General features: G+C 33.2%; 2 protein-coding genes across 3 annotated transcripts; one reads left to right on the top strand and one right to left on the bottom strand.

Annotated features, from left to right (window-relative positions):
- Positions 1–667: 667 nt before the first annotated feature.
- Positions 668–5,898, bottom strand: LOC131603209 (2,3-bisphosphoglycerate-dependent phosphoglycerate mutase 2-like). Of its 2 annotated transcripts, XR_009284261.1 has the most exons (10): positions 5,771–5,898; positions 5,373–5,590; positions 3,742–3,965; positions 3,107–3,225; positions 2,856–3,012; positions 2,637–2,738; positions 2,415–2,534; positions 2,108–2,188; positions 1,724–1,985; positions 668–1,182 (listed from the first exon to the last, which is right to left on the bottom strand). XR_009284261.1 is itself a non-coding variant. In XM_058875492.1 (9 exons), the coding sequence occupies exons 2-8, from the start codon at positions 5,584–5,586 to the stop codon at positions 2,144–2,146; spliced, it is 981 nt and encodes a 326-aa protein (XP_058731475.1). In that variant the 5' UTR covers positions 5,587–5,590; positions 5,771–5,898; the 3' UTR covers positions 1,192–1,985; positions 2,108–2,143. The 2 variants fall into 2 exon arrangements, 1 of the variants encoding a protein (XP_058731475.1); XM_058875492.1 differs by lacking the exon at positions 668–1,182 and having other exon boundaries at positions 1,192–1,985.
- Positions 5,899–21,869: 15,971 nt separating this feature from the next.
- On the top strand, positions 21,870–24,789 carry LOC131603208 (inositol-3-phosphate synthase-like). Its single transcript, XM_058875491.1, has 9 exons — positions 21,870–22,136; positions 22,242–22,310; positions 22,541–22,676; positions 22,924–23,171; positions 23,272–23,498; positions 23,593–23,708; positions 23,868–24,044; positions 24,133–24,321; positions 24,415–24,789. The coding sequence occupies exons 1-9, from the start codon at positions 21,949–21,951 to the stop codon at positions 24,595–24,597; spliced, it is 1,533 nt and encodes a 510-aa protein (XP_058731474.1). The 5' UTR covers positions 21,870–21,948; the 3' UTR covers positions 24,598–24,789.
- The last annotated feature ends 2,480 nt before the right edge of the window (positions 24,790–27,269 follow it).

The raw sequence follows: 27,269 nt of genomic DNA, 5'->3' as shown, positions 1-27,269 counted from the left end.
TTTGGATCAAGGCAGATTGCATGGTTTAAGTAGGTAGCTCTTCAATAATAGTGTGAGCTAAGGTGACTCTCCCTCCAAAAGATAGCATTCACTCATGTACTTTAACATCTTCTAATAAGGGATTAATAATCATGTATTATTTCTACCGTGGAGGATATATATATATATATATATATATATATATATATATATATATATATATATATATATATATATATATATATATATATATATATATACCAAGATTATGTTTATGAACATTTTTTGAAACAAGCATTTGAGTTTTTGCCAAAGAAATCTTTTGACCTGAGACTTCTGAAAAAGATTCCAAGCATTTCATAATGTCTCAAACATGGTTTTCTGATGCTTCTTCAAAGAGAAGGAGATCCTCTACAAATAAAAATGAAATATTTTGGGTCCGATTCTATTTAGCTGAATCACATTCCAATTTCCCAAATTAACTTCCATATCAATCAAGCTGAATCACATTCCAATTTCCCGAATTAACTTCCATATCAATCAGGTGGGCTAACCTTTCAATGGATATAACAAAGAGGTATGAAGAACAAAGTTATCCTTTCCTGACACCACAAAACACTTGAAAAAACCTAATATTTGCACCTTTAAACAAAACACTCATCCTACAATTCGATATACAAGAAATGATTAATCAAATGAGGGATTGAGGGCATTGTGTAATCCCTCGTCTTTTAGTTTATGTTCAAGAAAACTCCATTAAATCCTCTCATACGCTTTTTCTAAATCTACCTTGATGGCTAACCAACTCAATTTTCCCTTATTTCTTGGGAAACCACAATGTCATCGGTACCATGTCGCTCCAAAACAAAACTACATTGATTATGAGAGATAAAAATAGGCATAATTTTCTTCAATTGAGTGGAAATGATCTTTGTATTTGTTTTATAAACCACATTACACAAACTAATGGACCTAAATTGAGTCATATTAGAAAAATTCATAACTATGGAATGAACACCAGCAGGATATCATTAATAGAACAATCTTCTGAAGATCATCAAAGCACGTAAGAACTTGATCACAGGCTGATCCACCAAGGACCTCCCAGTTAAATTGAAAAAAGATTGGAAGCAAGCCATCTAGAACCCGAGCCTTAAACGAAGCCATGCGAACAACAGCAGTTCAAATCTCTTTTGTTGTAACCTGTTGGTAAAGACAACTTTTCAAATGTTGATCTAAATAGGAAAACTCATCAGTGACTTCCCAAGGTTGAGCATTGCCATCTTCATAATATAAATTATGAAACAAATCTACCGCGATATGTTTCAACATTTCTTTATCCCGAACCACATTACCGTCACTGTCGGTAACTGTTAGACTAGTATTCCTTCTACGCCTCATAGTTGTACACTAGTATGACAAAAAAAAAACGTGTTTCTACCCTCATATATGAACCAATCACATTGCACCTTTTGATACCACGAGTCTCAACCAAACACAACATATCAATCTCATATTTGCTAATTAAATCCTTTGTTAAATGATAATTTTTTTTTGAAATCATTTGATGACTAGTTCAAGCAAGATAAGATAAAATAATGTCCACTAATCAAATACTCGTTCAATATATTTCACTGTATCAATACATTATATAATTTTCCAAAATACTTCAAATATTTACATGACAAAATCAAACAATTTACTTATAAAGAAATATAGCAAACATCGTGTCAATAATTCTTACTTGTTTTTCACTATCTCTCCATCCAAAATTGTTATGTGGCAACTGCGCATTGTACAGTACAGAAATTTTTGGGACTCGCTTTCTTTTTTCCATCACAGATTTGAAAACGTTCATGATTGATAAATTCCTTCTGATAATCTTGAATTTTGAAAGGGTTATAAGGGCTTACGAGAAGACATATATAATTCTCAGAACAGTGACACCCAGAAAGTAAACTATGAAACCATCCACCAAAAATGAATGTAGACTTCTATGTCTATACCTGCAAATATACATCAAAATTAGTTTCAGTCATGTACAGACAACATCGGATACTAGGGATTTGAAATATCAAACCAACGTAGTCACCAAAAATATAAATCATTATGGTGTATTGTAGCATACCATTTTGAACTTTCACATGAAGTGGGAAAAGTAACTTCAATGTGACATATCATCTAATTGTTGTCTGTAAACTGCTAGGCTCTGCAGACACAAATGGCAACTTATAGAATGAACAAATTAATAAAGACATACTCTGATGTCGACTACCAGATTAGAAGAACAGAAACAGTAAAACTTGAGAGGATCAATACATTACTTTGCCAAGAGTAATGTAATTATTTAATCTCCTTCATATGTGATTGTGAATATTGAAATAGTTAAAATTTGGCACTGTAACTTGAGTAAAACCCAAGCTAATGGATGATACCTGAGTATATGCATAAACACCAGCTTCTGTAAGTCCCACGGGACTTCCTCTACTATTAAACTTCCCCTCTTTATATATGTAAAGTAATGGTATACCAGTTGACAATTCTAAACTAGTGACCTGTTTGTTAATAGAGAAGTAAAGTAAAGATCAATCCTAGTTCAAACAATACCACACATAAGAAATGATACGGTGGAAATCAAAAGAAAAACAAGATGCCACCTCTTGAGAGGTCAGTCCATCCAGATACATTATGATAGACCTCAGTGAGTTCGCATGAGCGGCAACCATCACATGCTTTCCTGATTTCAGCTGCGGTTCAATCTACAATGCATTCTTCTCTGCGTCAACCCTCTTGGCAATTTAAAATATTTTAATCCGCAACAACAAATCAAATATAACGGTTTCAACATTGACAAATGAGAAAGTTGACACCCTTACAAAATCCTTAAAATAGGCAACAGCTCTCCGGGAACACATTTCTAAGCTCTCCCCATTGGGAGGTGAAACATCAAAACTTCGACGCCATTCATGTACTTGATCCTTCCCATATTTTTCTGCAGTCTCTTTCTTATTATGACCCTGTAAATCCCCGTACCTGTAAAAGTGTAATAGAGAATTACATTCTATCCTTCTGAAACTCATTGAACATAATATGAACAAGAATTAAGAATAAAGGCGTAGCCACATACATTCTTTCATTCAACTGCCAAGTTGTTATAACGGGAATGGATTGCTTAGTGGTTTTTTCACTGTATACTCCACTCCACGTTGTTGCCTGTTCACTCTCATTATGTATGATAACAGGAACCTATAGAGTAAACAATTAGTAAAGAAGTATTGGTAGACTAGACACCTCAAAACAGTTGTGAAGATAATGTTTTTACTTAAAAGAAAGCCACATGAGGCAACAATTTAAATTATTGAATATTGAATATACATTGATGGAACATAAACCAAGTATTTTGGTTATAGAAAACGCAGAAAGTTAGTTTGTCCGCCTTACTTCGACTAGTGCAAAGAATCATGAACAAAATACAAAACGAAATCACCAGACAACTAAAATCACCTTACTTTATTTTAGCTTATGACAAATATTTATGGTTAACAAAACTGAATGACGTCTTAAATGGGCATAATCACTTTCATGTAAGCATTTTCCATTATACCAATTGCAAGAGTAAAAAACAAGCGGGCAACATTAACTGTCAAGTTTAAACTTAACAGAAAAATCCACTACTTCTAATTATATGACGTAGCATTTTGCAACACGAAAAATCTTCTTTGAACAAGTAACTTACAATTTCATTATAAATGGATCCAGTACCTTCTTTTCGAGGTGCTGAGTCATTGCAAGCATAGCTGTCATCTGTGCTCGGATTAGCCCAGACGTAAAAATTAGATCAATTGGTATATAGCTAATCCTCTTGCCAGCTTCAATGGCTTCCTCTACTCCTCTCCTAGTTAAAGGCACGTCACAACATCCTGTGAACAAGTTCTTCTCATTCCACATAGATTCACCATGACGGATCAATATCAAAGTACTCTCATCTACAAAACATGCTTACACCACCCACCAATAAGAATATAAACCAGAGTATCAAAATAATTATATAACTTAATTGACACGTGGTTTACAATTTAAGCAACAAAATTATGTACACAAGGCAAATACATGCTTAGAATCATGTTGGTATTAATTAAAAAAAAAAAGAGAAATGTTTCTTTGACATCAAAATTTGATAACATTTAGATGGTTAACACATTTTAAATTTGGGTTAATTATGTTAAGTAGATGGTTAGTGAGTTTAACAAGATGTAGCAGTTCATTAACCATCCACTGAAAACAATTAACCACAATTTTCAGGTATTCATTAACCTTGATTTGGGTTCCATTATAGACATGAGCTGTGGTTAAAGACGTTCAAAATCATGGTTAATTGTGTTTAGTGGATGGTTAATGAGTTGCAACACCTTGTTATTCTTATTAATTATTTATTGAACAGAATTAACCACATAGTTCAATTGTGTTAACCATCTAAGTTGTTGTCATTTTTTTATGTCAACTTGTGTCAAAATAACTCAACCATTATAGTCAAGCACAATATCTTAACTTAAGTAGGATCGTTCGGCTTGTGAAAGATCGTAAAACTGAGATCCTTAGCAAGGCACGTAAGATCCTACCAAAGGGAAAAACAGTAATTTATACACACAGACACAGATACACAAAAACATGAGAATTATAATTCAAGTCCAAAAAAAAGGCCCAACACTTTTTTTTTTACAATCTTGCTTCAAATAGCTCGACCTTGACCATACCGGCGACGAAAGCGATATTTCTCTAGTCATACCACTCCCAGGCATCCTTGGCATGTAAGATCTTACGATCCAACACTCAATCTTGAGTGACTGCACTTGCACAATTTTTAAACAAGTAGTTGAATTAGTTTGTTGAGTTACTAGTAGGCTACTCAAATTTTCTCTAGGCTTTCTTGGGAATTAGAAGGGAAAGGAAGAAGGGGGCTTTGGAGGGAAGGGTAGGAAGGAAACGAAAGGATAATCCTCCAAAGTTCTCCTCCAATGTATCCTCCAAAGTCCAACTAAGAAAAATAAAACCTCATGCAATGTGAGGGGACTACTCAGCCTTCCTTTCTCTTTACTTCTTCCTTTTACCAATATCATCAAAGCTCTCTCTATATAGGCTTTATTTGGAATGAAATAAAGTAGGGAATTAACTAGCTTATATAGCAAATATAAGCTCTAAGTTTTTTTAACCAAGACAATGGAGGTAAAAATGAGAGACATAGTAATACACTATAAGATATGTTTAAACGCTACTAGAAACAGCGTGTAGCATATGAAAAAACGCTATATAAACACCAAGCTAAAGGTTTGGTCTTGCCAAACAGAGCCATAATATGAAAATCGAATTGGTATCAAGAAAGAATAGTCTCTTACGGGATGAATCATGAGAAATGGAGTGTGATGCTGTGGGATCAAGAACAGAAGCATGAGAAACTGATGCAAGAACAGGGTGCAATTTATGGTGAGTAGCATTGCAAATAAAGCGCGTTGAGATTAATTTCCCAAATACTCTAGAAGATCCAAAGGTAGGAATATCAATGGCCCAACCATGAAGACCTGCAGTTTGGTGAAAAAAAGTAGCAGCCATTTTCCTGATATTACAAAAAAAAAAAAAACATAAATTCAGCTAGTGTAATCCATTTCATGCAGAAAAAAGAAAGAAAAATAAAACCAAATTTCCCATTGCCGAGTGTCAAATTTAAGATAAAATTATCAAATTTAAGAGACTCTGCATCAAGGATCTTAGGGAAAAAGTGATAGAAGGAACTTACTCTTACTGAGAATGGGTGCGTATCGGAGTGAGTCAAAGTTTGGAAGGGGGAAGAACTAGAAGACAAGAAACTGTGGTACCTACCTACCACCAAGATTCGAAAATGGCACCAAGAGCGTGTCAGTAGCGCGACTTGTCTGTAAGAGGTCCTTACGACGCCGTTTCAGTTTTTTTTATTAGAACCAGTAACAAATCCGCGCTTTGGTATGGAACGTACATTTGTTTTCAGATGTATATTTTTTAATATAAAAAAATGTATATTAAAAATAATTAATATTTTATGGAAAAAATAAGAATAATTAATATTAAATTGTATTTAAAAAAAGAGAAAATGGGTGATGCACTGTCAACCAATCACGACCATGAATCAGGACAAATCAGACTGTAATTTTAAAAAAACTTATATGACATGGCAAAAGGATTTGTTTCTATTGGATGACAGTGTAAAACTTTTTTACACTGTCAGTGCACTACCTTTAACCTCTTAAAAAAATGAGGAACAAAATTGAAAGCACCAAAATGGTACCCAAAGAGCCTTTCATAACATGAAGTTCATGTTAATAATCAATATGTTAATCACTGACTTCATGTTTCTGTTAATATTCAATATTGTGATAAGTGATCTCATATTTCCGTCAATATTCAATATTTTGATATGTAATTTCATGTTTCCGTTAATATTTAATATTTTAATCAGTAACCTTAGGTTCCCGTTAATTTCAAAATATTTTATCAGTAACTCCAGGTTCTCGTTAATATTCAATATTGTGATCAATAACTTCATGTTCCCGTTAATATTCACTATTTTGATCAATAACTTCATGTTCCCGTTGTTAATATTCAATATTTTAAACAGTAACTTCAGGTTCCCGTTAATATTCAATATTGTAATCAGTAACTTAATGTTTCCGTGAATATTCAATATTTTAATCAGTAACTTCATATTCCCATTAATATTAAATATTGTGATTAGTAATCTCATGTTTCCGTTAATGTTCAATATTGTAATTAATAACTTCATGTTGCCGTTAATATTCAATATTTTAATAAGTAACTTTAAGTTCTCATTAATATTCAATATTGTGATCAGTAACTTCATGTTCCCGATAATATTCAATATTGTAATCAGTAACTTTAGGTTCCTATTAATATTCAATATTGTGATCAATAACTTCATGTTCTCGTTAATATTCACTATTTTGATTAGTAACTTTATGTTCTCGTTGTTAATATTCAATAGTTTAATCAGCAACTTCAGATTCTCGTTAATATTTAATATTGTGATCAGTATATTCATGTTCCCGTGAATTAATATATATTCTTGATTAAAAAAAATTATTAAAGTTTTAAATAAATAAAATTTTTATTTTCGACTCAATAGCTATATATTATTTCTATTCTTGTGATAATAAAATAATTAAGAAATATATATATATATATATATATATATATATATATATATATATATATATATATAGAGAGAGAGAGAGAGAGAGAGAGAGATAGAGAGAGAGAGAGAGGAGGGTTATATTGACTCCAAGAGTAAGTGTTCAACACTTACTCCAAATCATAACCATTGATTTTTATTAATCCAATGGTTTTAATTAAAGTTTTATATAAAAAAATATTTCCAAAAATAATTAGATTAAATGATCAATTAAAACCGTTGGATTAATGAAAATCAATGGTTATGATTTGGAGTAAGTGTTGAACACTTACTCTTGGAGTCAATATAACCCTCCACGTATATATATATATATATATATATATATATATATATATATATATATATATATATATATATATATATATATATATATATATATATATATATATATATATATATATATATATATTATTTTTGAATAATTAATATTATTTTTTCATCTATAAATATTTGTTTGGCATTATTTACAAAATAATTGAATTAATATTAAACTTGGTTCTGTTATTATTTAATTTTTTTTAGGGTCATGCTAACGTGTGCCCTAAGGGCACATGTTAAGGATACTATAATTAGAAAAAGTTAAATGTAATTAAATGCAATAGAGTCATATTTAAAGTTTCAATACATTGAATGCACGCGTTTCAAGAAAATATTTCTATAAATATCTCATTAACTTGTGCCCTTGGGGCACATGTTAGCTTTTCCCTTTTTTTTATCAATAACTTACATACAATTATCATATTAGAAGAAATAAAATTTATTAAAATTTTAAATAAATATAATTTTCATGTTTGATTCAATAACTATATATACTTTCTATTCCTGTGATAATTAAATAATTAAGAATATTTTATATATAAATATGATTTTTGTTATTAATGTCAATAAATAAAATTTAATTCATATTTATTTCTCGTAAAGAAAGAGAAGAGAGAGATGAATCCAGAAGTTTAAGATGTGTGAAGAAAGAGACATGAAGAAAGTAAGATGTGTGAAGAAAGAGACATGAAGAAAGAGAATATCGAGATAAAAGCAATATGATCAAGCAATTGAAAAGCAGGAAAATGCAAGCAACCTATCCACATGGAGGGTTGTGTGACTAGAAGGACAATCTTGGAATTTCTAGAACATCTTTCTTTCTTATAGGATAGATGAATCTCTTATTCTACCCTTGGGAGTTTTTAAGCATCATACTGCGCTTCCAAAAATACTCTCTATTTTCGAGATATATATAAGAAAACACTTTTTTTTTAGTTAAAATTTGGTTTTTTTTTTTCCTGAGGTGCACATATGAAATATAGATTTATTTTAAAGGTTTTTCAATTTAAAATATTTCTGTAGATGCACCTCCCAAAAAATTAAATTTTAGCAAAAAATATGCTTTTTGATGGGTGACGTATCTCCAAAAGCAACGGACATTAATAGAATTGCGCCAAATAAATATCAAGGGGATGGATTGAGATATTAAGTTTTTCATGATACAAACCGATTCATTAAGATTTTTATTTTTTTACTACAATATTATTAAATGGAATGTAATTGTTTTTGTTTGGTACAATAATTTAAAATGCAGGAAAGGAAAGAAAATTCAAGTTAAGGTGTTGGTTGTTCACAAGGATAATTAACTCATTAGGCATAATGGTGTAGAGTTGAGACAAGTTCCAATTGCCATCTCTCAAAACATCTTTGATTCTAAGGTGAATATCTTGAATATCAACATAATTCATTTGATCTCAAAGATGTTCATGTGTAATCTAAGGAGCATATAAAAAAAGAAAATTACCATCACCCACCTTGTATGTATAACCTACCTTCAAATCTTCGTTTGCTTTAAAAATAGAATTCCATATAATTTAGCCAACTTTTTTTTAACAAATAGCATATCTTTATAATTGCTTATATATTTATTCTTGATTATATGAACCTAAGGTTTCTCAAAGTTGGACTGAATATCCCAAACCAACTTACCTAACATAATTGTGTTAACTTCTTGAGTTATCCTCACACCTAAGTCACCAAACTTCTTAGGTTAAGTAATTTTGTTCCAATTGATCACGTGAATATCTTTGCCATTATTATCTTTTCATATAACTTTATGAGCATTTGATCTATCTGATTGTAAATATTAGTTAAAAACCAAGTATTTTGCATGTAATAGGGGGAGTGATAGTCATAACATATGAAACCATTGTGATTCTGCTTGGTCTATTCATTAATTTGTTCTTCCAAACTGTCAATCTCTTGGTTATATTGTCAATAATGAAGCTGAAGTCATCATTTTTTACTCTACCTATGAACATGGAAAAGTTAAGATAGTTATTAGAATTATTAGTACTCCTTATGGTAGTCATGTTGCTCAGTTTATTAATGTTACTCCTGGGGACACCACTTGAAAATATAGATTTAGACTTAGAGCAATTAATTTTTGTATCCCGATGTAGAACTAATGGTTGGGAAAAAAACTAGCTATAAGCATGCCTTGAACACAAGTCACCTTGAAAAATAGTAAGACATCATTTACAAAGAAAAAATGAGAAAATATAGGACCATCAGGTGAAAGTTGTATAGGCTTTTAGTTGGATTTATGTACTTCCTCAATCATAGTTAGTGAAAGCTTTTCCATACACATGACAACACGAGTAAGGGCCAATATCCCTTTTCCCTAGGCCTTATTAGGTTGAAAGAGATGATGATTCTTACCATCCCATAATAAAACTAAGGTAGTCAATGTTACACAATAAATTACGAGTTTAGTAGTTAATGAAGGTGAGAAAAATACACAAGAAGGGTGGTTGAATTGTGTATCTAATAATTTTTTTCTTTCTAAAACATGAACTTCTGAATCTGACCATATTCAGAGTCTAAGCTAGAGTAAGCAGCAACAGAATAATTTAAAGTGAAAAAGCAATAAGTAAATCACACACAAAAATTATCCTGGTTCCTCTATAACGAGAGTAGTCCAATCCCCTTGTCACACAAGAGCTTTTCACTATAATTAGAACCTGATTATAACTTGCTTAGACACGTCAGTCCAAGACTTCATGCTCAATCACACCTGAAAGAGACTTCCTTGCCTAAACACACACGTTCATGACTTCTTTGCTCAATCAACTTGAAAGAGGCTTCCTTGCTCAAAATCTCCGAGACTTCTTTGCTCAAACACTCGGTCTGAGACTTCCTTGCTCAATCTAACTAGAAAGAGACTTTCTTGCTCAAACACACTGTTTGAGACTTTTACGAATTCTAAACAAATTATTTAGGATTACAACAAGATGTGTCTTATATTCATTCAGAGGTACAAAGAATACAACACAAGCAATGTTACTTGAGATTTTTAAGATATACAAGTGTAATAAAATCTTAAGTCTATGTGCAATACAACAACTATGTACTAAAGCTTAGAAAGTGAAATAGTTCGTGTTCTATCTTGTTGTATGTATTATTGTTGCTTCTTTTGAATCTTCTTCTCCTTATATAGAGGGAACAAAATAGACATTGGAAACTTTCTTGAACAAGTATCTTTGTTGAAGAAACAATTTCCAAGAGAGAGAGATGTTGGAATACGTACGATAAGGATTTTTATCTTCTAAATAATCTCTTTATCCATTGTGTCTTTCTCAAGTAAGGCGTCCATAGGCATGCTGGAGTAAACTGAAGAAATCGTGTCACACAGCCTTGAGCCTTGCGCTAAAACCTCTAGTTGACTTTTTCCAAATTCTGGCATTTGATAAGATGGAGCTGCTTTTGCACAGAGTATGGACTAAAAGGCGTTACATTACGTTTCTAGCTTATCAAAGGCTGAGTCAATATAGCTCTGAGGTTCTATTTGAAAATTTGATTTTGATCCATTAGAATTTGAATTATATGTTTCTTTTTTAAAAGCCATTTAACTAGGTCAAAACCTAGTTAATTATTGGCTTAATGATTCTGCACAATTAAACAAATGTTAGTATTCCCTATTGTTCTTTAAGTACTTTGTTATCATCAAAATTCAAGGAGTATGAATAAATTTTGTTCCAACAATCTCCCCCTTTTTTATGATGACAAATGTAAGTATTTTAAGAACAATAGTTGTTTAGTTTAAACAACTTGACAACATCAGAGTCTAAGGTTTGTAAGCTTCCCCCGAGTCTAACAGTCCATAGGTTGAGGTTTGTAAGCCCCCCCTAAGTTCTATCCAAGTTTTTAAAACTAATTTTAATAACTTGACAACTTTAGAGCCTAAGGTTTGTAAGCTCTCTCTGAGTCTAACAGTTCATATGTTGAATTTTGTAAGCCCCACTAAGTTCTATCCAAGTTATTAAACTTTTATCTACAAAAATAATTTAAGCACATAACATAAGTTAATTAAATTGGGTTCAGAACCTTAATAAAAATATAGAAGATGTTTTTATCATACTCTTTAAATACTTCCATACTTCTTCCTCCTTTTATCATCAACAAAAAATAAATATAAAGAGTAGAGAGAGAAAAGTATATTGAACAGTAATCCATTATCATTTCAGCTTTCAAGAAACTGAAGAGACCAAAGAAAAAATGAAAATAATTACTTCCTTCGGCAGCAAGTCAATATCTTACCATCTTCCAACAAATGGAAACTAAAAAGTGAAAAGATGAATTAAAGAGCAGGTAGCATGCATTAATGGCTATTGGTGTTTAAACTTCCAAGAATCAATAACAACAACACGCAATATGATTAATCTTCCAATCGGGCCATTATAAAAGCGTACCTTCTCAGTTTCAAGCCACACAAATCATCTTTCATCTCCTTCTAAACCAAAAATGAGTACTTCAACTGAGATCTCTAAGACTTCTATTACTTCTGAGACTACTATGGTCAAGAAGACCAAGAAAGTGACACAGTGTGTTGAGCAGAAGCAAGAAGAAATCAAACCTCCTTAAGCAAGCCCAACTCTTAAAGCTTCCAAACCTGAGGCAACTCCAAAGGCGTAAAGGAAGAGGAAGTCCAAGAAGAACAAGACCCCCATAGAAGAAGACTCTTTTGATTCAGATGAAAATGGAGTTTATTTTGATTCAAATGATGAAGATGTGTAGTATTCCAGATGGGGAAACTTTTTCAAGGCCAAACATTTCAGATATTCTCTTTAATGTGTTTATCTAAATACTTTTGAATGTACTTCCTTCTTCTATTAATGAAATTTAATCCTTTTATGTCAACACATTTTTACTCCATTTCCACAAATTTCTCAGTATAGTTCAACAAAATGTATGGGAAAATAATTCTAAGTAAATATGATAAAAATCAATTTTAACTCATGGTATCTAATTAGATTATGACCAATAATAAATGCATCTCCTTACTACAGTCAAACTAATTTCTACGACTAGGGCACAGGAGCAGGAACCAAAGACCAGTGGTTGAAATATTAATGGCAAAGAGTATAGATTGATTTTCAAAGAACACAAAATCTATAAATGAGATGGCTACCCATAATAATGAAAGTGTTAAATCAAGAAACTCTATGTTATATGTTGATGAAGATGGAAGTCTCTATGATTCTATTTCCCATATTTGATTCATCAAACTGATTCCAAGACTATCATGTATTACTAAGTTCAATATTTATCATATGGATATGAGTAGTGCCTATTTTAATAGGTACTCAAGTGTGAAAACTGTAGACCTTCCTTGTGCCAACATAATAAAGAGAATCATGGAGAAATCAACCAAGTATCATGACAAGAGCATTCATGAAAAGGATCGTGAATTGAAGGTGAATGACAACATTGATGATGGTGTCCGTGCTTATGATGGATCTATCTCTGTGAACAATGGAGTTCATGTTGGGGTTGAACAAGTTATTGGAGATGATACTGAAGAGACTGATCCTTGCAAAGATGCGCTGAAGAGAAAGTACTTGAAGTGGATAACTATTGAAAGGAAGACTCCAAGATAAGACCTGCAATTGAAAAAAAGTGATTAGGTGTTGGAGGATATCAGTTGTGTTAGATGGATGTCAGACTCGAGGATGGAGAATTTTGTCTAGTAAATGAAGAACTACATAAGTGATTACCAGGGTTTAATTACTGAAAGAAGTTGCACTCAACTCTTATGGAGTAACCAAGTGCTCAAAAATATCTTAAGTAACATTGGGGAAACTGAGTTCCCAACACAGAGAAAGGATGAGCAAGCTGTCAAGGGTAAATATGAAGAAACTATAATGCTTAAATCAGTGAAAAAGCTGAAGAAAATGATTTGGACATATTGTTCATCATATAATAAATGATGGATGGCAAGAGATTCTAACAATAAAAGTGTCCTTCTATTATGGGGAAAGTATGATAAAGAGGAAGTGTTTTGAAAGAAAGTTGTCCAAAGAAGTTTTGACATTTGAAGAAGTTGTACAGCTGTTGGAGAAAGTTTATGTGACAAAAAATAAGAACCTCATCATTACATCTTGGGTCAATAAGGAACAAATCAATGTAACCTTATCTTCTGATGAAGTTGAGTACATTGCTGGAGGGAGCAATGGTTGGAAATTACTCTTGATAAAGAAAATGTTGAAGGAGTATAATGTGGGACAAGATGTCATGACATTGGTCTGCGACATTTTTACCAAAGCGTTGGATGCAAATCAATTTGAAAAACTAAGGAGGGTCCTTGGTATTTGCATCTCTGATGGTCTATAGCAGTCAATGCTAGGGAGATATGTAGAGGAGTTTTTTTATCTTTTTGGGTTTGTATTGCACATGGAACAAAACAAACTTTACTTATTTCTAAACCTCATTTATCTGAACCTTCTTTACAAGAAAGAATAGATTGCTCCTACCTTTATCTTGCTTCTTCCCCCCTCTCTCTCTCTCTCTCTCTCTCTCTCTCTCTCTCTCTCTCTCTCTCTCTCTCTCTCTTTTCATCAAGTGCAAATTGATCTCTAGAAGAGCCACAATTCTGGATATCAAAGTAAGAAGATTCCATCTCAAGATGACCAAACGGAAGACCTTGAAGAAGAGACTAGTTCAAGCTCATGAATTTGACTCAGATGTTTATGAAGACTAGTTTAATTACATGAATTGTAGAGGATGGATAGATGAATAAATCTCAATACAGTTGATTTCAAATGGTTCTATTGAGTTTGTTGGCATTTGTATTATGGGCATTTTTTAATCAGTAAGGGCTCTATAGCTGATAAGTGCCAAAATGTTGTTATTTTGAGTATATAATTGTGGCACTTATCGATTCTATTCATTCTATTTTTGTAATAAAATCCCCACTTTTGTGTATATATTCACATTATTTAGTTTTCATATGTTTTATATACCGTTTAATAGTTTTTCCTTTGTTTTTATAGGTATTCATGCTTATTGGAGCCTCGAGGAATAAAGTGTCGAAGGCACGGCTCCGATTGCGCGATTTTGGATCAAATAAGCAAGTTTTGTGCAGAGAGCGCCGCTGAGCGGCGTCTAAGCGCGCTTTCCAGGGGCGAACCAAATTTCTTTGGCCGCTAAGCGGTGGGTCTGGCCGCTAAGCGGAGGCCTGTTTACTGTTCTTGATATTTTGTGAATACGTGTAGCCCGCTAAGCGAGATTTGGCCGCTAAGCGGCCGTAGCAGAACTTGCCTTTATATTTCTTTCATTTGAACATTTCTAGGTTATGGTTTTGGAGAGTTTTTGGTTCCAACTCCATCATTTTCACTCTTAGAATAGGATTAGCTTAGAAAACAACACCGGGTCATGCACTTGGAAGATCGGAGGTGGATTTCTCATCAACCGGAGCTGACAACCCGCGAGATGTTTGGTTTATCTTCTCTATTCTCTGTGTATTTCTCTGTGTTGGGTTTGTTTGTATATTTACTTGAATCTTATGTATATTTACCGATTTACCGATTATAAAGTTATATTTAACTTGCTTTACAAATCTATGTTGATTGTTATCCTGGATTTTTGCTCTGTGCTGAAGATTTGAGTTGCTTTAGAGATAAACTGCTTGAATCTTTATCTAGGATGATAATCTGTTGGTTCTGAACTCTAGAGATAGATTTAGAGCTAGCATTCACTGTGAGTATCTGTACTTAATGCTTTCGTGTTTGAGCGGCGCGCGAGAGATCACCGACACGAGAATACGAATGTTCTCGCAGCTTCGCGTTAGAGATAACCTTAGTTGTGAGATGATCTCGTTTGTGCTCCAGAGATGGACGCTTATGTGAGAGATACGTGATGACATAGATGAGTATTGTAGGTTGAGTATAACGGGTTGGTAAGTGTATGTTTGTGAAGAGTGAATATATTTACATTCCTGATAAGTTATTTCTCTTCTAAGAATGTGTTTATTCTTTTCCTGTGTATATCTTTGTTTACTTTTTGCTCATTCAATCCAAAGTTCGAAACCGTAGAAACTATTGAATGGCATCTCCATCTCTGTGGACGATAAATCCCGGATCAATATTTCCAAATCTTTTCTTTTGTTGCTTGCCCTATACTGCATTCAACAAAATGGCGCCGTTGCCGGGGATGGTTGTGATTGCATCGCAATAGTTTTCGTGGTTTTGAGCTTTGTATATAACGTATATATTGTATATGTTTACTTGTATATTTCCACTTGTACATGTTTACTTGTTTATGCTCACCAATTTAGCTTACTTGTTTATAATTGCATATAATTATACTTTTGTATATAACATATATATTTTTATAGTTTCACTTGTATATGTTTACTTGTTTACATTCACAAATTTTTCCTTTTTGTATGATAATAGTTGTTTGTGTTCCATACTTGTACATATGTGTTTGTTTGTGTATATAGTTGTATACTTTCATTTTTATGTTCGTTTAGTTATTGTATATATTTGTACTCGTAACGTTTGTTGAGTGTTTTGGTTAGGACACTTTCTTTAGGCTTGTGCGGTGAGACGTCACCATGGCATGACGGGAGGAAGCTACTTTCCAAACACCGAAACAATAAAGGCGTCGAGCTAACGACGTAAAACAAGCGCTTGTTGGGAGGCACCCCAACGGTTGTAAATATTGTTTATATTTATATTTATGAGGTATTTAGGTGAAGTGGAGGAAAATTGGAACAGCTGTTCTGTTCTGATTTTTCTGGTTTTTTCTGTCATCGCTAAGCGAGCCTAGCTCCGCTAAGCGATGACAGTAAAATTTTGTTTTCTGGCTTTGTACCAGTGGGATTTCCATTCCACTTGGTTCACTCATTTTTCCCACTTTCACCAAGGCTAATTAGTAGTAGATAATAGTTTTGTGTTTCTAATTCTTTTATTGTTTGTTTGTACTCGAATTTTGTCGGTAATTCGAAGATTTTTGAGGTGATTTTCTAAAGCTTGAGTGTTTCAACTTGCGGATGTATGGTAGGATATTTTTTCTGAAGTTGTATCATTCAAGGTACTCATTTATCGCTTTCTATAGCATAGCATGTTTAGGAAACTTTTCATTTGTACAATTACCATGCCATTCATTCTTTTGCATTACTTGTTTATTGATTGAATCACTTTAGTTCACAAACCATAAATGTGAGGAAGCTTTCCATTGTTCATATATGTTGGAGGCCACAATCTTTGTTTTAACTGGATTTTATTATGCTTAATCTTTTGTTTATGTTGATTTTATGAAAGCATGAAAATGATCAAGGCATTTTGTTTCATTTTGAGCACAACTACCAAAACCAAATAGTCAATTCACCTTGTGAGTGTGTGATCATTTGTTAACCCTTTTGAGCCTTTTTGTCAATATCCATGTTGTTTTTGCTAAATGCTTATCTTTGAGTGTTTAGTTCTCATTTTTGCATGGATGATTGATTCTTTGTTTTCTTGAACCCTCAACTTTATGTTGTTGTATGGATTTTTACCTTGCCTTAGAAAGTAGGGAGTATTCATATGATGGTGTGGTTGAATTTAAGTTGGGGAGAGAAATGGTTGCTACTTATGTGGTTGTTGCTATGAGGTTGAAAAGAAAGAAAAAGAAAAAAAATGAAAAGAAAAGAAAAGAAAAAGAAAAGAAAAAAAATGTGAAAAAGCTTTGAAAAACAAAAAGAAAAGAGAAGTGAATAATTGTGCTAATAAGTATTGTGATTGGTTTGAGAAACTTGTGGTTAAGGAGGAAGTTTAATCGAGATTTTGTTGTTTGAATCTTTGGTGGATTGATCACTCCCTTAGGTTTAGGCAAGTTTTTGTTTCGATTAGCCTTAGGACATATCCCTTGTTTGTTAACCAAGCCACATTACAACCTTGAAAAGTCCTTGTGATTCTTGCTTTTGTATCTTCAATGTGATTTTTGGATGAATGCATAATTTAATCTTTTGTTTGCAAGATTGTTGGATGAGTGTTAAAAGTCCTTCACCTTTGTGTGTTCTTCATCCATTGATGAAATTTTGCTAGGTGTGATTCATGAGATAACATGTATTGTGTTAGAATGTTTTGTATGCTTTTTGTACTTAGGATTAGTTTCATTTACATGTTGTCGTTGTAGTATAGTGGTAAGTATTTACTTTGTTTATACATTTTTGTATTGAGCCATACATTTGTTTTTGGTTTTCAAAACTTATTGATTCACAATTCTTTGGTTTATTACTTTTGATTCTTTGATTTATTTGACATTGTTTGAGGACAAACAAAGTTTTAAGTTGGGGAGAGTTTGATAAGTGCCAAAATGTTGTTATTTTGAGTATATAATTGTGGCACTTATCGATTCTATTCATTCTATTTTTGTAATAAAATCCCCACTTTTGTGTATATATTCACATTATTTAGTTTTCATATGTCTTATATACCGTTTAATAGTTTTTCCTTTGTTTTTATAGGTATTCATGCTTATTGGAGCCTCGAGGAATAAAGTGTCGAAGGCACGGCTCCGATTGCGCGATTTTGGATCAAATAAGCAAGTTTTGTGCAGAGAGCGCCGCTGAGCGGCGTCTAAGCGCGCTTTCCAGGGGCGAACCAAATTTCTTTGGCCGCTAAGCGGTGGGTCTGGCCGCTAAGCGGAGGCCTGTTTACTGTTCTTGATATTTTGTGAATACGTGTAGCCCGCTAAGCGAGATTTGGCCGCTAAGCGGCCGTAGCAGAACTTGCCTTTATATTTCTTTCATTTGAACATTTCTAGGTTATGGTTTTGGAGAGTTTTTGGTTCCAAATCCATCATTTTCACTCTTAGAATAGGATTAGCTTAGAAAACAACACCGGGTCATGCACTTGGAAGATCGGAGGTGGATTTCTCATCAACCGGAGCTGACAACCCGCGAGATGTTTGGTTTATCTTCTCTATTCTCTGTGTATTTCTCTGTGTTGGTTTTGTTTGTATATTTACTTGAATCTTATGTATATTTACCGATTTACCGATTATAAAGTTATATTTAACTTGCTTTACAAATCTATGTTGATTGTTATCCTGGATTTTTGCTCTGTGCTGAAGATTTGAGTTGCTTTAGAGATAAACTGCTTGAATCTTTATCTAGGATGATAATCTGTTGGTTCTGAACTCTAGAGATAGATTTAGAGCTAGCATTCACTGTGAGTATCTGTACTTAATGCTTTCGTGTTTGAGCGGCGCGCGAGAGATCGCCGACACGAGAATACGAATGTTCTCGCAGCTTCGCGTTAGAGATAACCTTAGTTGTGAGATGATCTCGTTTGTGCTCCAGAGATGGACGCTTATGTGAGAGATACGTGATGACATAGATGAGTATTGTAGGTTGAGTATAACGGGTTGGTAAGTGTATGTTTGTGAAGAGTGAATATATTTACATTCCTGATAAGTTATTTCTCTTCTAAGAATGTGTTTATTCTTTTCCTGTGTATATCTTTGTTTACTTTTTGCTCATTCAATCCAAAGTTCGAAACCGTAGAAACTATTGAATGGCATCTCCATCTCTGTGGACGATAATTCCCGGATCAATATTTCCAAATCTTTTCTTTTGTTGCTTGCCCTATACTGCATTCAACAATAGCCTCTTAAGATTGGCACAATATATGATGTAATACTTATGCATTTCTTGATGCTGATTCTAGTTGTTCTACTCGTGATCTGGTTGTGTATATACTAACATAATAACATATGCATGACTGACCTCTATTTTCTAGTTTGAAGTGCTAACCATTGGCCAAATTATGGCAAAAAGGTGGAGTAGTGGTGTGGTGTGATCTCTAGTAATAGGTAATTGTTTAGTACAGACTATCAAGTAAGTACTAACGATGTCCTTAAATGTTGGAGCATCGAGCAAGACATATGGCCCTTTTAGTTTGCTCCAGTGTTAGTATTATTTTGCATATCCTGATACTAACTACTAACTGTTTGTGTTATGCATGACTAAGTATGTGAATAATTGCATGCTAATAATTGTTAGTTGGTAGGATTGTATACTACTAATTATGTGCTAACTGGGTTCATGCATGATTGTTTGTCAGTTTAGTTTGGAAAAAATGAATAAATTATGTGTAAGCATTAGAAGCTTAATGATGTTGATGCTATTGATTTCTGCTGGTGTTGCTGGTGCTTAACTCTGATGATCGAAAGATGGCTACTGTTGCTGATTGTATGCTCTGATAGTCTAGTGTTCATAGTGGTTGTCACTTGTTACGGTTTGAATGAGTATTATATCTCGAAGAGTTATTTTGACAGAATTTGCCAAATGAGGAGATTGAAGTTCCTTTTGGATTGGTCCTTTGGATTGACTACAGTTTTCAAAACAACAACATGGAGAAGTTTCAAAGGGTTCAAGATTAATTTAGCTTGCTTAAGTTGTATGGAAGTGCATAAGGGACACATGCTGGACACAGTGTCCCATCATGTTGGTACAACATTTGGGCCTTGCGCAATAGGTGATTGTTGTTGCATTTTGGGAGATTTTATGGTTAAATATTAGATCAAATTTTATTGCTATTGATTTAGAAATATGATTAGGTGATCTGTTTGACAACTGGAAGAAGATTAATTCAGACTTAAATGGATATTTAAATTTGAATTTAAAATGTAACAAATCATATCATGTTGGAGAGATTTATGGAACAAATAATATCCAATAGATTCTGCATTATTTATGGACAAAATCATAGCAAATATCCAAGGAGAAAAGCCTAGAATTATTATGCTATATAAAGAGCTCAAAACCTACATTGGAATTCAAGCATTCACATTGAATATTTTAGTGTGCTAGGTTTACAGGAGTCCTTCTTATTTTATGTACACCATACTATGTTTCAGTAACTTGGCATAGTTGTAGGTTTATCTAGCTAAGTTATAAATTCAACTCATCTTGCAGATTGAAGTTGATCTATAGGGTTTAATGATTAAAACACTAAGGGATTAGTGTTTGAGAGAAAATAAGAAAGTGATAGGGTGTCTCATATTTAGGGGGAGTACTAAATAGAAAGTTATTGGATAATGTTAGGAAGAGGCATTGCATAAACATATGATTTGTTGTTGCTTGTAAGACTAAGTGTACTAAACTACTAATAGTGATTTCCTTTGTTGGGTTGGAAGTCAATCCTCCAGACGTAGGTGTTGTTTGCATCAAACTGGATTACCAATTGGTTATGTTATTTATTGATTTTCTGCTCCATCATCTTCAACTAGTTAGATTATGTTAGTGGTGGTAATTCTAGTTTAACTTGTCGAAGTAGTTGCTAGGACATCACGTTCGACATCTGTCAGTGACCATTATGTTGCAGTGATCTTAAGCAATGGATAATCAATTTGAAGTTTTTTTTTATGGATTAGGGTTTCGTCAATGAACCCTAATTTATTCTTTGAACGAAGAGTCACTTTGATGGAGTGGAACTATGAACGATAATTTGAGTTATTTATGGGCTGTAAAATGATGGAAAGGCTAAGATTATCACTAGAGTGCATAAAATAAGGATCTAATATGTCAGTTTGATAATTTCGAATGAGGATTTGAACAATAGTGTGTTGTGTTCATAGTGAACATATGACTTTGTTAAGTGGGGTGGTGGTGTGGACATTGGTGTGATGTGTTCATAGTGAACATATGAACTCAACTGTAAAAAGTTTAAAAAGATAAAGATGAAATATGGAAAATCACTAGTGAGTAGTGAGTTAATACATGTATATAAAGGATAGAGAGATAAATGATATATATATATATATATATATATATATATATATATATATATATATATATATATATATATATATATATATATATATATATATATATATATATATATATATATATATATATATATATGTATGTGTGTGTGTGTAATTTTGATGATTGATATCATATTACTACTTTGAATCCTATTTATAAAAAAAACTTAATTTTTAAATATATTGAATAATTAAAATATTTTAATATAATTAATTGTGTGTGTTAGAAAGGAGGGTGACTATTTTAATATTTAGTTCAATATATAACAACTTTACAAAAAAAAAAAAAGTTCTCGAACAAATACCCTTAACAAATTAATTACTTATTCTAGAATAAAACCATTAATAAAATTATGACTTAACCGAGCCGAGAGTATAAATAAATACAAGAACTCACATAATTAAACCAGAACAATCTTGAATGAATTATTATTTATGAAAACTAAAAAGTTAAAAAAATAGAAAACATTATTGAGTAACTGCATGGGCCCACTACTCACGTCCACACTTTCCATACCACGTGTAGTGCCACTATTGCGGTTTTTCTTTATAAATACAACCATCTTCCCCAACGTGAAGCTACACCACTACCATAACCACCTACTCTTCTTCAAAAAAACCTTCCTCCTTTTCTCTTTGTGTTTTCCATATTCACGAAAATGTTCATAGAGAGTTTCAAGGTTGAGAGTCCCAACGTGAAGTACACAGAGACAGAGATTCAATCTGTGTACAATTATGAAACAACTGAACTTGTTCATGAGAACAGAAATGACACTTATCAATGGGTTGTTAAGCCTAAAACTGTGAAATATGAGTTTAAAACACAAACTAATGTCCCTAAATTGGGGTACTATAATGTTCTTTTTTTTTTCTCATTTTTATAATTCTGTAAAAAATAATTTTTATTTATTATTATGTTATTTATGTTTTTTTTTTTGTTTCAAATTGTTAGGGTAATGCTTGTTGGGTGGGGTGGAAACAATGGTTCAACACTCACTGGTGGTGTTATTGCAAACAGAGAGTTAGTTTCATCTTACTCACCGTCATTATGCTATTTTATTTATTATTTTGTTGTTATTATCTCACTGACCTCTTTTTAATGTGTGTTAGTGTCTGAAACCGATCCTAATATTATGTTTAATTTATTTAATTTATTACTGATGTCTATGTCAATGTCGATGTAGTGCTTGATAGGTTATTATGGTAATAATAATCGAAGAAAATTATGTTTTTGTGACTTAAAATTTTCAGGGGTATTTCATGGGCAACAAAGGACAAGATTGAACAAGCCAATTATTTTGGTTCACTGACCCAAGCATCAGCTATCAGAGTGGGGTCTATTCAAGGAGAGGAAATTTATGCCCCTTTCAAGAGCCTTCTTCCTATGGTATATATTTTTATACACTTTACTAGTATTATTTGTATCACCGATACCTCTGAAAAATAATGTCGATGTTTAAAATTGACACTGACATTTATGTTAACGTGTCTATGTCGATGTTGTGTTTCTGGTGGGACATCAGTGATTTGGTTTCACACGAGTGACATGAACTCTTGTGATTTCAAATATACTTGTTGCATAGATGAATTAGCAAAATTCATAAGCATGAGTTTGAATGAATTAATTTATGTAGGTAAACCCTGAGGATATTGTATGGGGAGGATGGGATATAAGTGACATGAACCTAGCTGATGCCATGGGGAGGGCCAAGGTATTTGACATAGACCTACAGAAACAATTGAGACCTTACATGGAATCCATGGTTCCTCTTCCTGGAATCTATGATCCTGATTTCATTGCTGCTAATCAAGGAGATCGTGCCAATAACATCATCAAAGGAACAAAGAAAGAACAACTCCAACAAGTCATCAAAGACATTAAGTATAATTCAACATTAAATATATCAATATATATATAATTAATATAGTACTATCCTATTATTGTTTTTGAAACTTATATAAGAATTTTTGTGAAATTTAAGGGAGTTTAAGGAAGCTAACAAGGTTGACAAGGTTGTTGTACTGTGGACTGCAAACACTGAGAGGTATAGTAACGTTGTGGTGGGACTAAATGACACTACAGAAAATCTCTTGGCTTCTGTGGACAAGAATGAATCTGAGATTTCACCTTCAACCCTTTTTGCTTTGGCTTGTGTCCTTGAAAATGTTCCTTTCATCAATGGAAGCCCCCAAAATACCTTTGTCCCAGGTTCTTTTCTAATTTGCCCCTTATACCTTTGTTCCTTTGATTTGTTACTAGGCAGTGTTACAAATTTGAAATTTTGGTTGGATTTGTTCATCAGGGTTGATTGATCTGGCCATCAAAAGGAACAGTTTGATTGGTGGAGATGATTTCAAGAGTGGTCAGACAAAAATGAAGTCTGTGTTGGTCGATTTCCTCGTAGGAGCTGGTATCAAAGTACGTTCGTCTGTCTATTTTTATTACCAAGAGAATTCCATTATTCAGTTTTTTACTTTGTTTGATTAAAGTTAAATTAGTCCATGTATTACTTTGCTGGCCTAAAAGAAGTAAACTGAATTGATATTTGAATTGTGTTGTTTGGCGATGAATTCACAGCCAACCTCGATAGTGAGTTACAACCATTTGGGAAACAATGATGGAATGAATCTCTCTGCACCGCAAACCTTCCGCTCGAAGGAAATCTCTAAGAGCAACGTTGTCGATGACATGGTTAACAGCAATGCTATTCTCTATGCTCCTGGTGAACATCCAGACCATGTTGTTGTAATTAAGGTAACTTTACTTTTATCCTGTCTTTTTTTGTTGTTTATGTTATTCAAAGTGATTAATTAATTAACTAATTTGTTGTTTTGATTTGCAGTATGTGCCTTATGTGGCTGACAGCAAGAGAGCAATGGATGAGTACACTTCTGAGATATTCATGGGTGGAAAGAACACAATTGTGATGCATAACACATGTGAAGATTCGCTTTTGGCTGCTCCGATTATCTTGGACTTAGTTCTTCTTGCTGAACTTAGTACTCGAATTCAGCTCAAATCTGAACACGAGGTGATTAACTTATTAGATCTTCCTTAAACCGTTTTTTGTTCATTCAATTGTCAAATTTTTCGAGCTAAATGTGTCGTTTTTTTATATTTACAGAACAAGTTTCACTCGTTCCACCCTGTGGCAACCATCCTGAGTTATCTCACTAAGGCTCCTCTTGTTCCTCCGGGTACACCGGTAGTGAATGCGCTGTCAAAGCAGAGATCTATGCTGGAGAATATAATGAGAGCTTGTGTTGGATTGGCTCCGGAGAACAATATGATTCTGGAATACAAGTGAAGTGAAGTATATAGTAGTGTGTTGAAAACTTGTCTCATGTCTCATGTCACTATTTGCTGTTATGTTTTGGTATGTTTGGTAGCATATATGTATCTACCAACGTTTGATTGTGTCTTTTCTCCTGCCGGTTTATTTTAGAGCATTGAGCAGGTTATTTAAATATGTGAAACTTGTCTTAGTATTTTGTGTTTATTTCCATCTGTTTTTAGTTTTCTGTATTTATAAATGGCACAACATTTCCAATGGAATGTGTATAACCTTAAATAAAATTATTGATAGAAATTGAACTAAACTATGTAAAAATGATTCGTGTCACAAAAAAAAAAAACTTGTGAAAGAAATATTTATGAAACTTGGAGTGGTTAAGTTGATTACAAATTTTTAAGTCTCGAGTTTTGGACAACATAACTACTCTCTAGATCAGCTAGTCCACACATTTTACAATAGGGTTCGTTTAAAATTATTGATCTTGGGTTTTTCATCCTTTGATACAATATTGATCCTTTACTATCACATATTCATGGGTAATCATTTACAATAATTTCTAATAATATTTATTCTAAACAAAGAACTATGTATATATTATTATAATACATCTTCGTAGATGGAAATAAGAGTTTATCAAATGTTATCCTGAAAATTATAAAAGAGTTGAAAACTTAAAAAGAAAGTTTTTTTTTTTTTAAAGAATATCCACAATTTTATAATCTGATCTAACATGTAAGACTGATACATGGTTGTGAGTAAAATTTTCATGAACAAAATGTGTATGTTGAGATATTATTGAGATTTGTTAAGATATTATTACGATTGATATTATTAATATAATATCAAATATAATCTAATAATATCAAATATAATCCAAGTTGTGTAAGTCCCAGCCCAATTAGGGTTGTATATAAATAGTTATCCTTATTTGTACAATTCAATTCATTAATATAATCATTATTTCCTTTATTATTCTCTCTTTCTCTCCTCACTAAAAGTGCCTCACGCACAAAAAAATTGGTATCTAGAGCTTCCGGTTATTGTTCCATGGAACGTGAATCAATTGCTGCAAAGATGAATGGTATCAATGGCATTCCGAATTCTCTTCCAACTCTTGACGACAATAATTGGATCCAATGGAAGAAACATATGCTTCCATAAAATCCTAGAAGTGGTTACCGGCAGTGTACTGTGTACCTATGGTCGCTGCAGATGCAACCGGAGCACAGAAAATAGCCCACAACGAAGTCAAGAAGAAAGATTACAAGGCTGCGTATTACATTCAGACGGCGGTAGATTCAGCGAACTTCGACAGGTTTTCTCACGCTGAATCAACAAATGAGGCATGGGATATTCTGGTGAAATATTATGAAGGAGGTGAGAAAGTCAAGGTTGTCAAGTTGCAGATCTTACATCGACAATAAGTATTGTTGTCGATGGGAGAAGATGAAAAGATTGCAGAATATGTGTCAAAGGTACAGAAACTCGTCCATCTCATGAAGGGTTGTGGTTAAACCCTAACTGATAAGATGATAGTTGAGAAGGTAATGCGTACGTTGACCTCTCACTTTGATCACGTTATCGTAGCTATTCAATAATCCAACAAAGTTGAAGACCTAAAATTGGAGGATCTGGTTGGTTCATTGGAGGCGCATGAGATTAGGATTGTTGAAAGGAAAGGAGTTCATGATTCGATACAGGCACTGCAGGTTCAGTCGTGGAAAAAGGATGGTGGTTCCAACAAATTCAAAGGCAAATTCGACAAGAATTAGGGCAAGAAGCCTTGGTCGAACCCTCACAAGCAACAGGTCGAAGATAGGACTTTCGAATCCTCGAAAGGGGGAGGAGGAAACTATCGAAAGGACAAAGAAGATAAAAAAGGTAAAGGTGTGCAGTGCTATAACTATAAAAAAATGGGGTCACATGTCCAAATATTGTTGGTATAAGAAAGACAATGGATCGAAAAAAGGCAAGGACGAAGGAGCAAACCTTGCACGCCAAGATTCAGATTATTCAGAAGGTGGTATGGTGGTTATGGCTGTTGTTGCAGATAACCACGTCGAATCCAAAACGTGGTTTCTTGACTCAGGCTACTCGAATCACATGACTGGTCAAAAGGCGTGGTTGACAGATTTTGACGAGTTGAAGAAAAGCAAGGTAAAACTTGCTAACAGTTCCTTGCAAGCAGAAGGTATGGACAACATAGTTTTTCAGCTGAGCAATGAAGCAAAAGCTATGATCAAAGATGTGCTATATGTACCTGGAATGAAGTGTAACTTGGTAAGTGTTAGACAACTGGTCGAAAGAGGTTTCTCAGTTGTCATGAAAGATGGAGTTTGTAAATTGTTCGACACCCAGAACAATTTGGTCTTAAAGTCTCTATTATCGAAGAATAGGACGTTTAAGACTATGATCAGTCCGACAGAAGTTCAATGTCTCAAAACTGTTGTCGACCACAAGGATAGTTGGTTGTGGCATTTGAGGTTTGGACATTTGAATTTTCGATCACTTAATCAACTGATTACTCAAGATATGCTTACTGGCATTCCAAGTCTTAAGATGCCCGACAAACTCTGTGAATGATATAATTGATGATGAAGTCACACCAGATGGAGAATTAGTTCATTTTGATTTACTACTGGTGTTGAACCAATAAACTATATCAAATATTTGAAGATAAATCA

Source organism: Vicia villosa, linkage group LG5 (assembly GCF_029867415.1).
Source record: "Vicia villosa cultivar HV-30 ecotype Madison, WI linkage group LG5, Vvil1.0, whole genome shotgun sequence".
In the NCBI taxonomy this organism is placed as follows: domain Eukaryota; kingdom Viridiplantae; phylum Streptophyta; class Magnoliopsida; order Fabales; family Fabaceae; genus Vicia; species Vicia villosa.
The sequence above is the reverse complement of the archived record's forward strand: the minus strand, read 5'-3'. Positions and strand labels throughout refer to the sequence as shown.

Bases quoted from the DNA above. Each gene is read 5' to 3' on its own strand.
- LOC131603209 (XM_058875492.1), bottom strand. From the start codon at position 5,586: ATGGCTGCTACTTTTTTTCACCAAACTGCAGGTCTTCATGGTTGGGCC. The intron at 2,535-2,636 runs GTGGCATCTTGT...ATTAACAAACAG, and splicing joins ATGGACTGACCTCTCAAGAG to GTCACTAGTTTAGAATTGTC. The intron at 2,189-2,414 runs GTATCATCCATT...TTGTGTCTGCAG, and splicing joins GTGTTTATGCATATACTCAG to AGCCTAGCAGTTTACAGACA.
- LOC131603208 (XM_058875491.1), top strand. From the start codon at position 21,949: ATGTTCATAGAGAGTTTCAAGGTTGAGAGTCCCAACGTGAAGTACACA. The intron at 22,137-22,241 runs GTACTATAATGT...TCAAATTGTTAG, and splicing joins ACTAATGTCCCTAAATTGGG to GGTAATGCTTGTTGGGTGGG. The intron at 22,677-22,923 runs GTATATATTTTT...TAATTTATGTAG, and splicing joins TCAAGAGCCTTCTTCCTATG to GTAAACCCTGAGGATATTGT.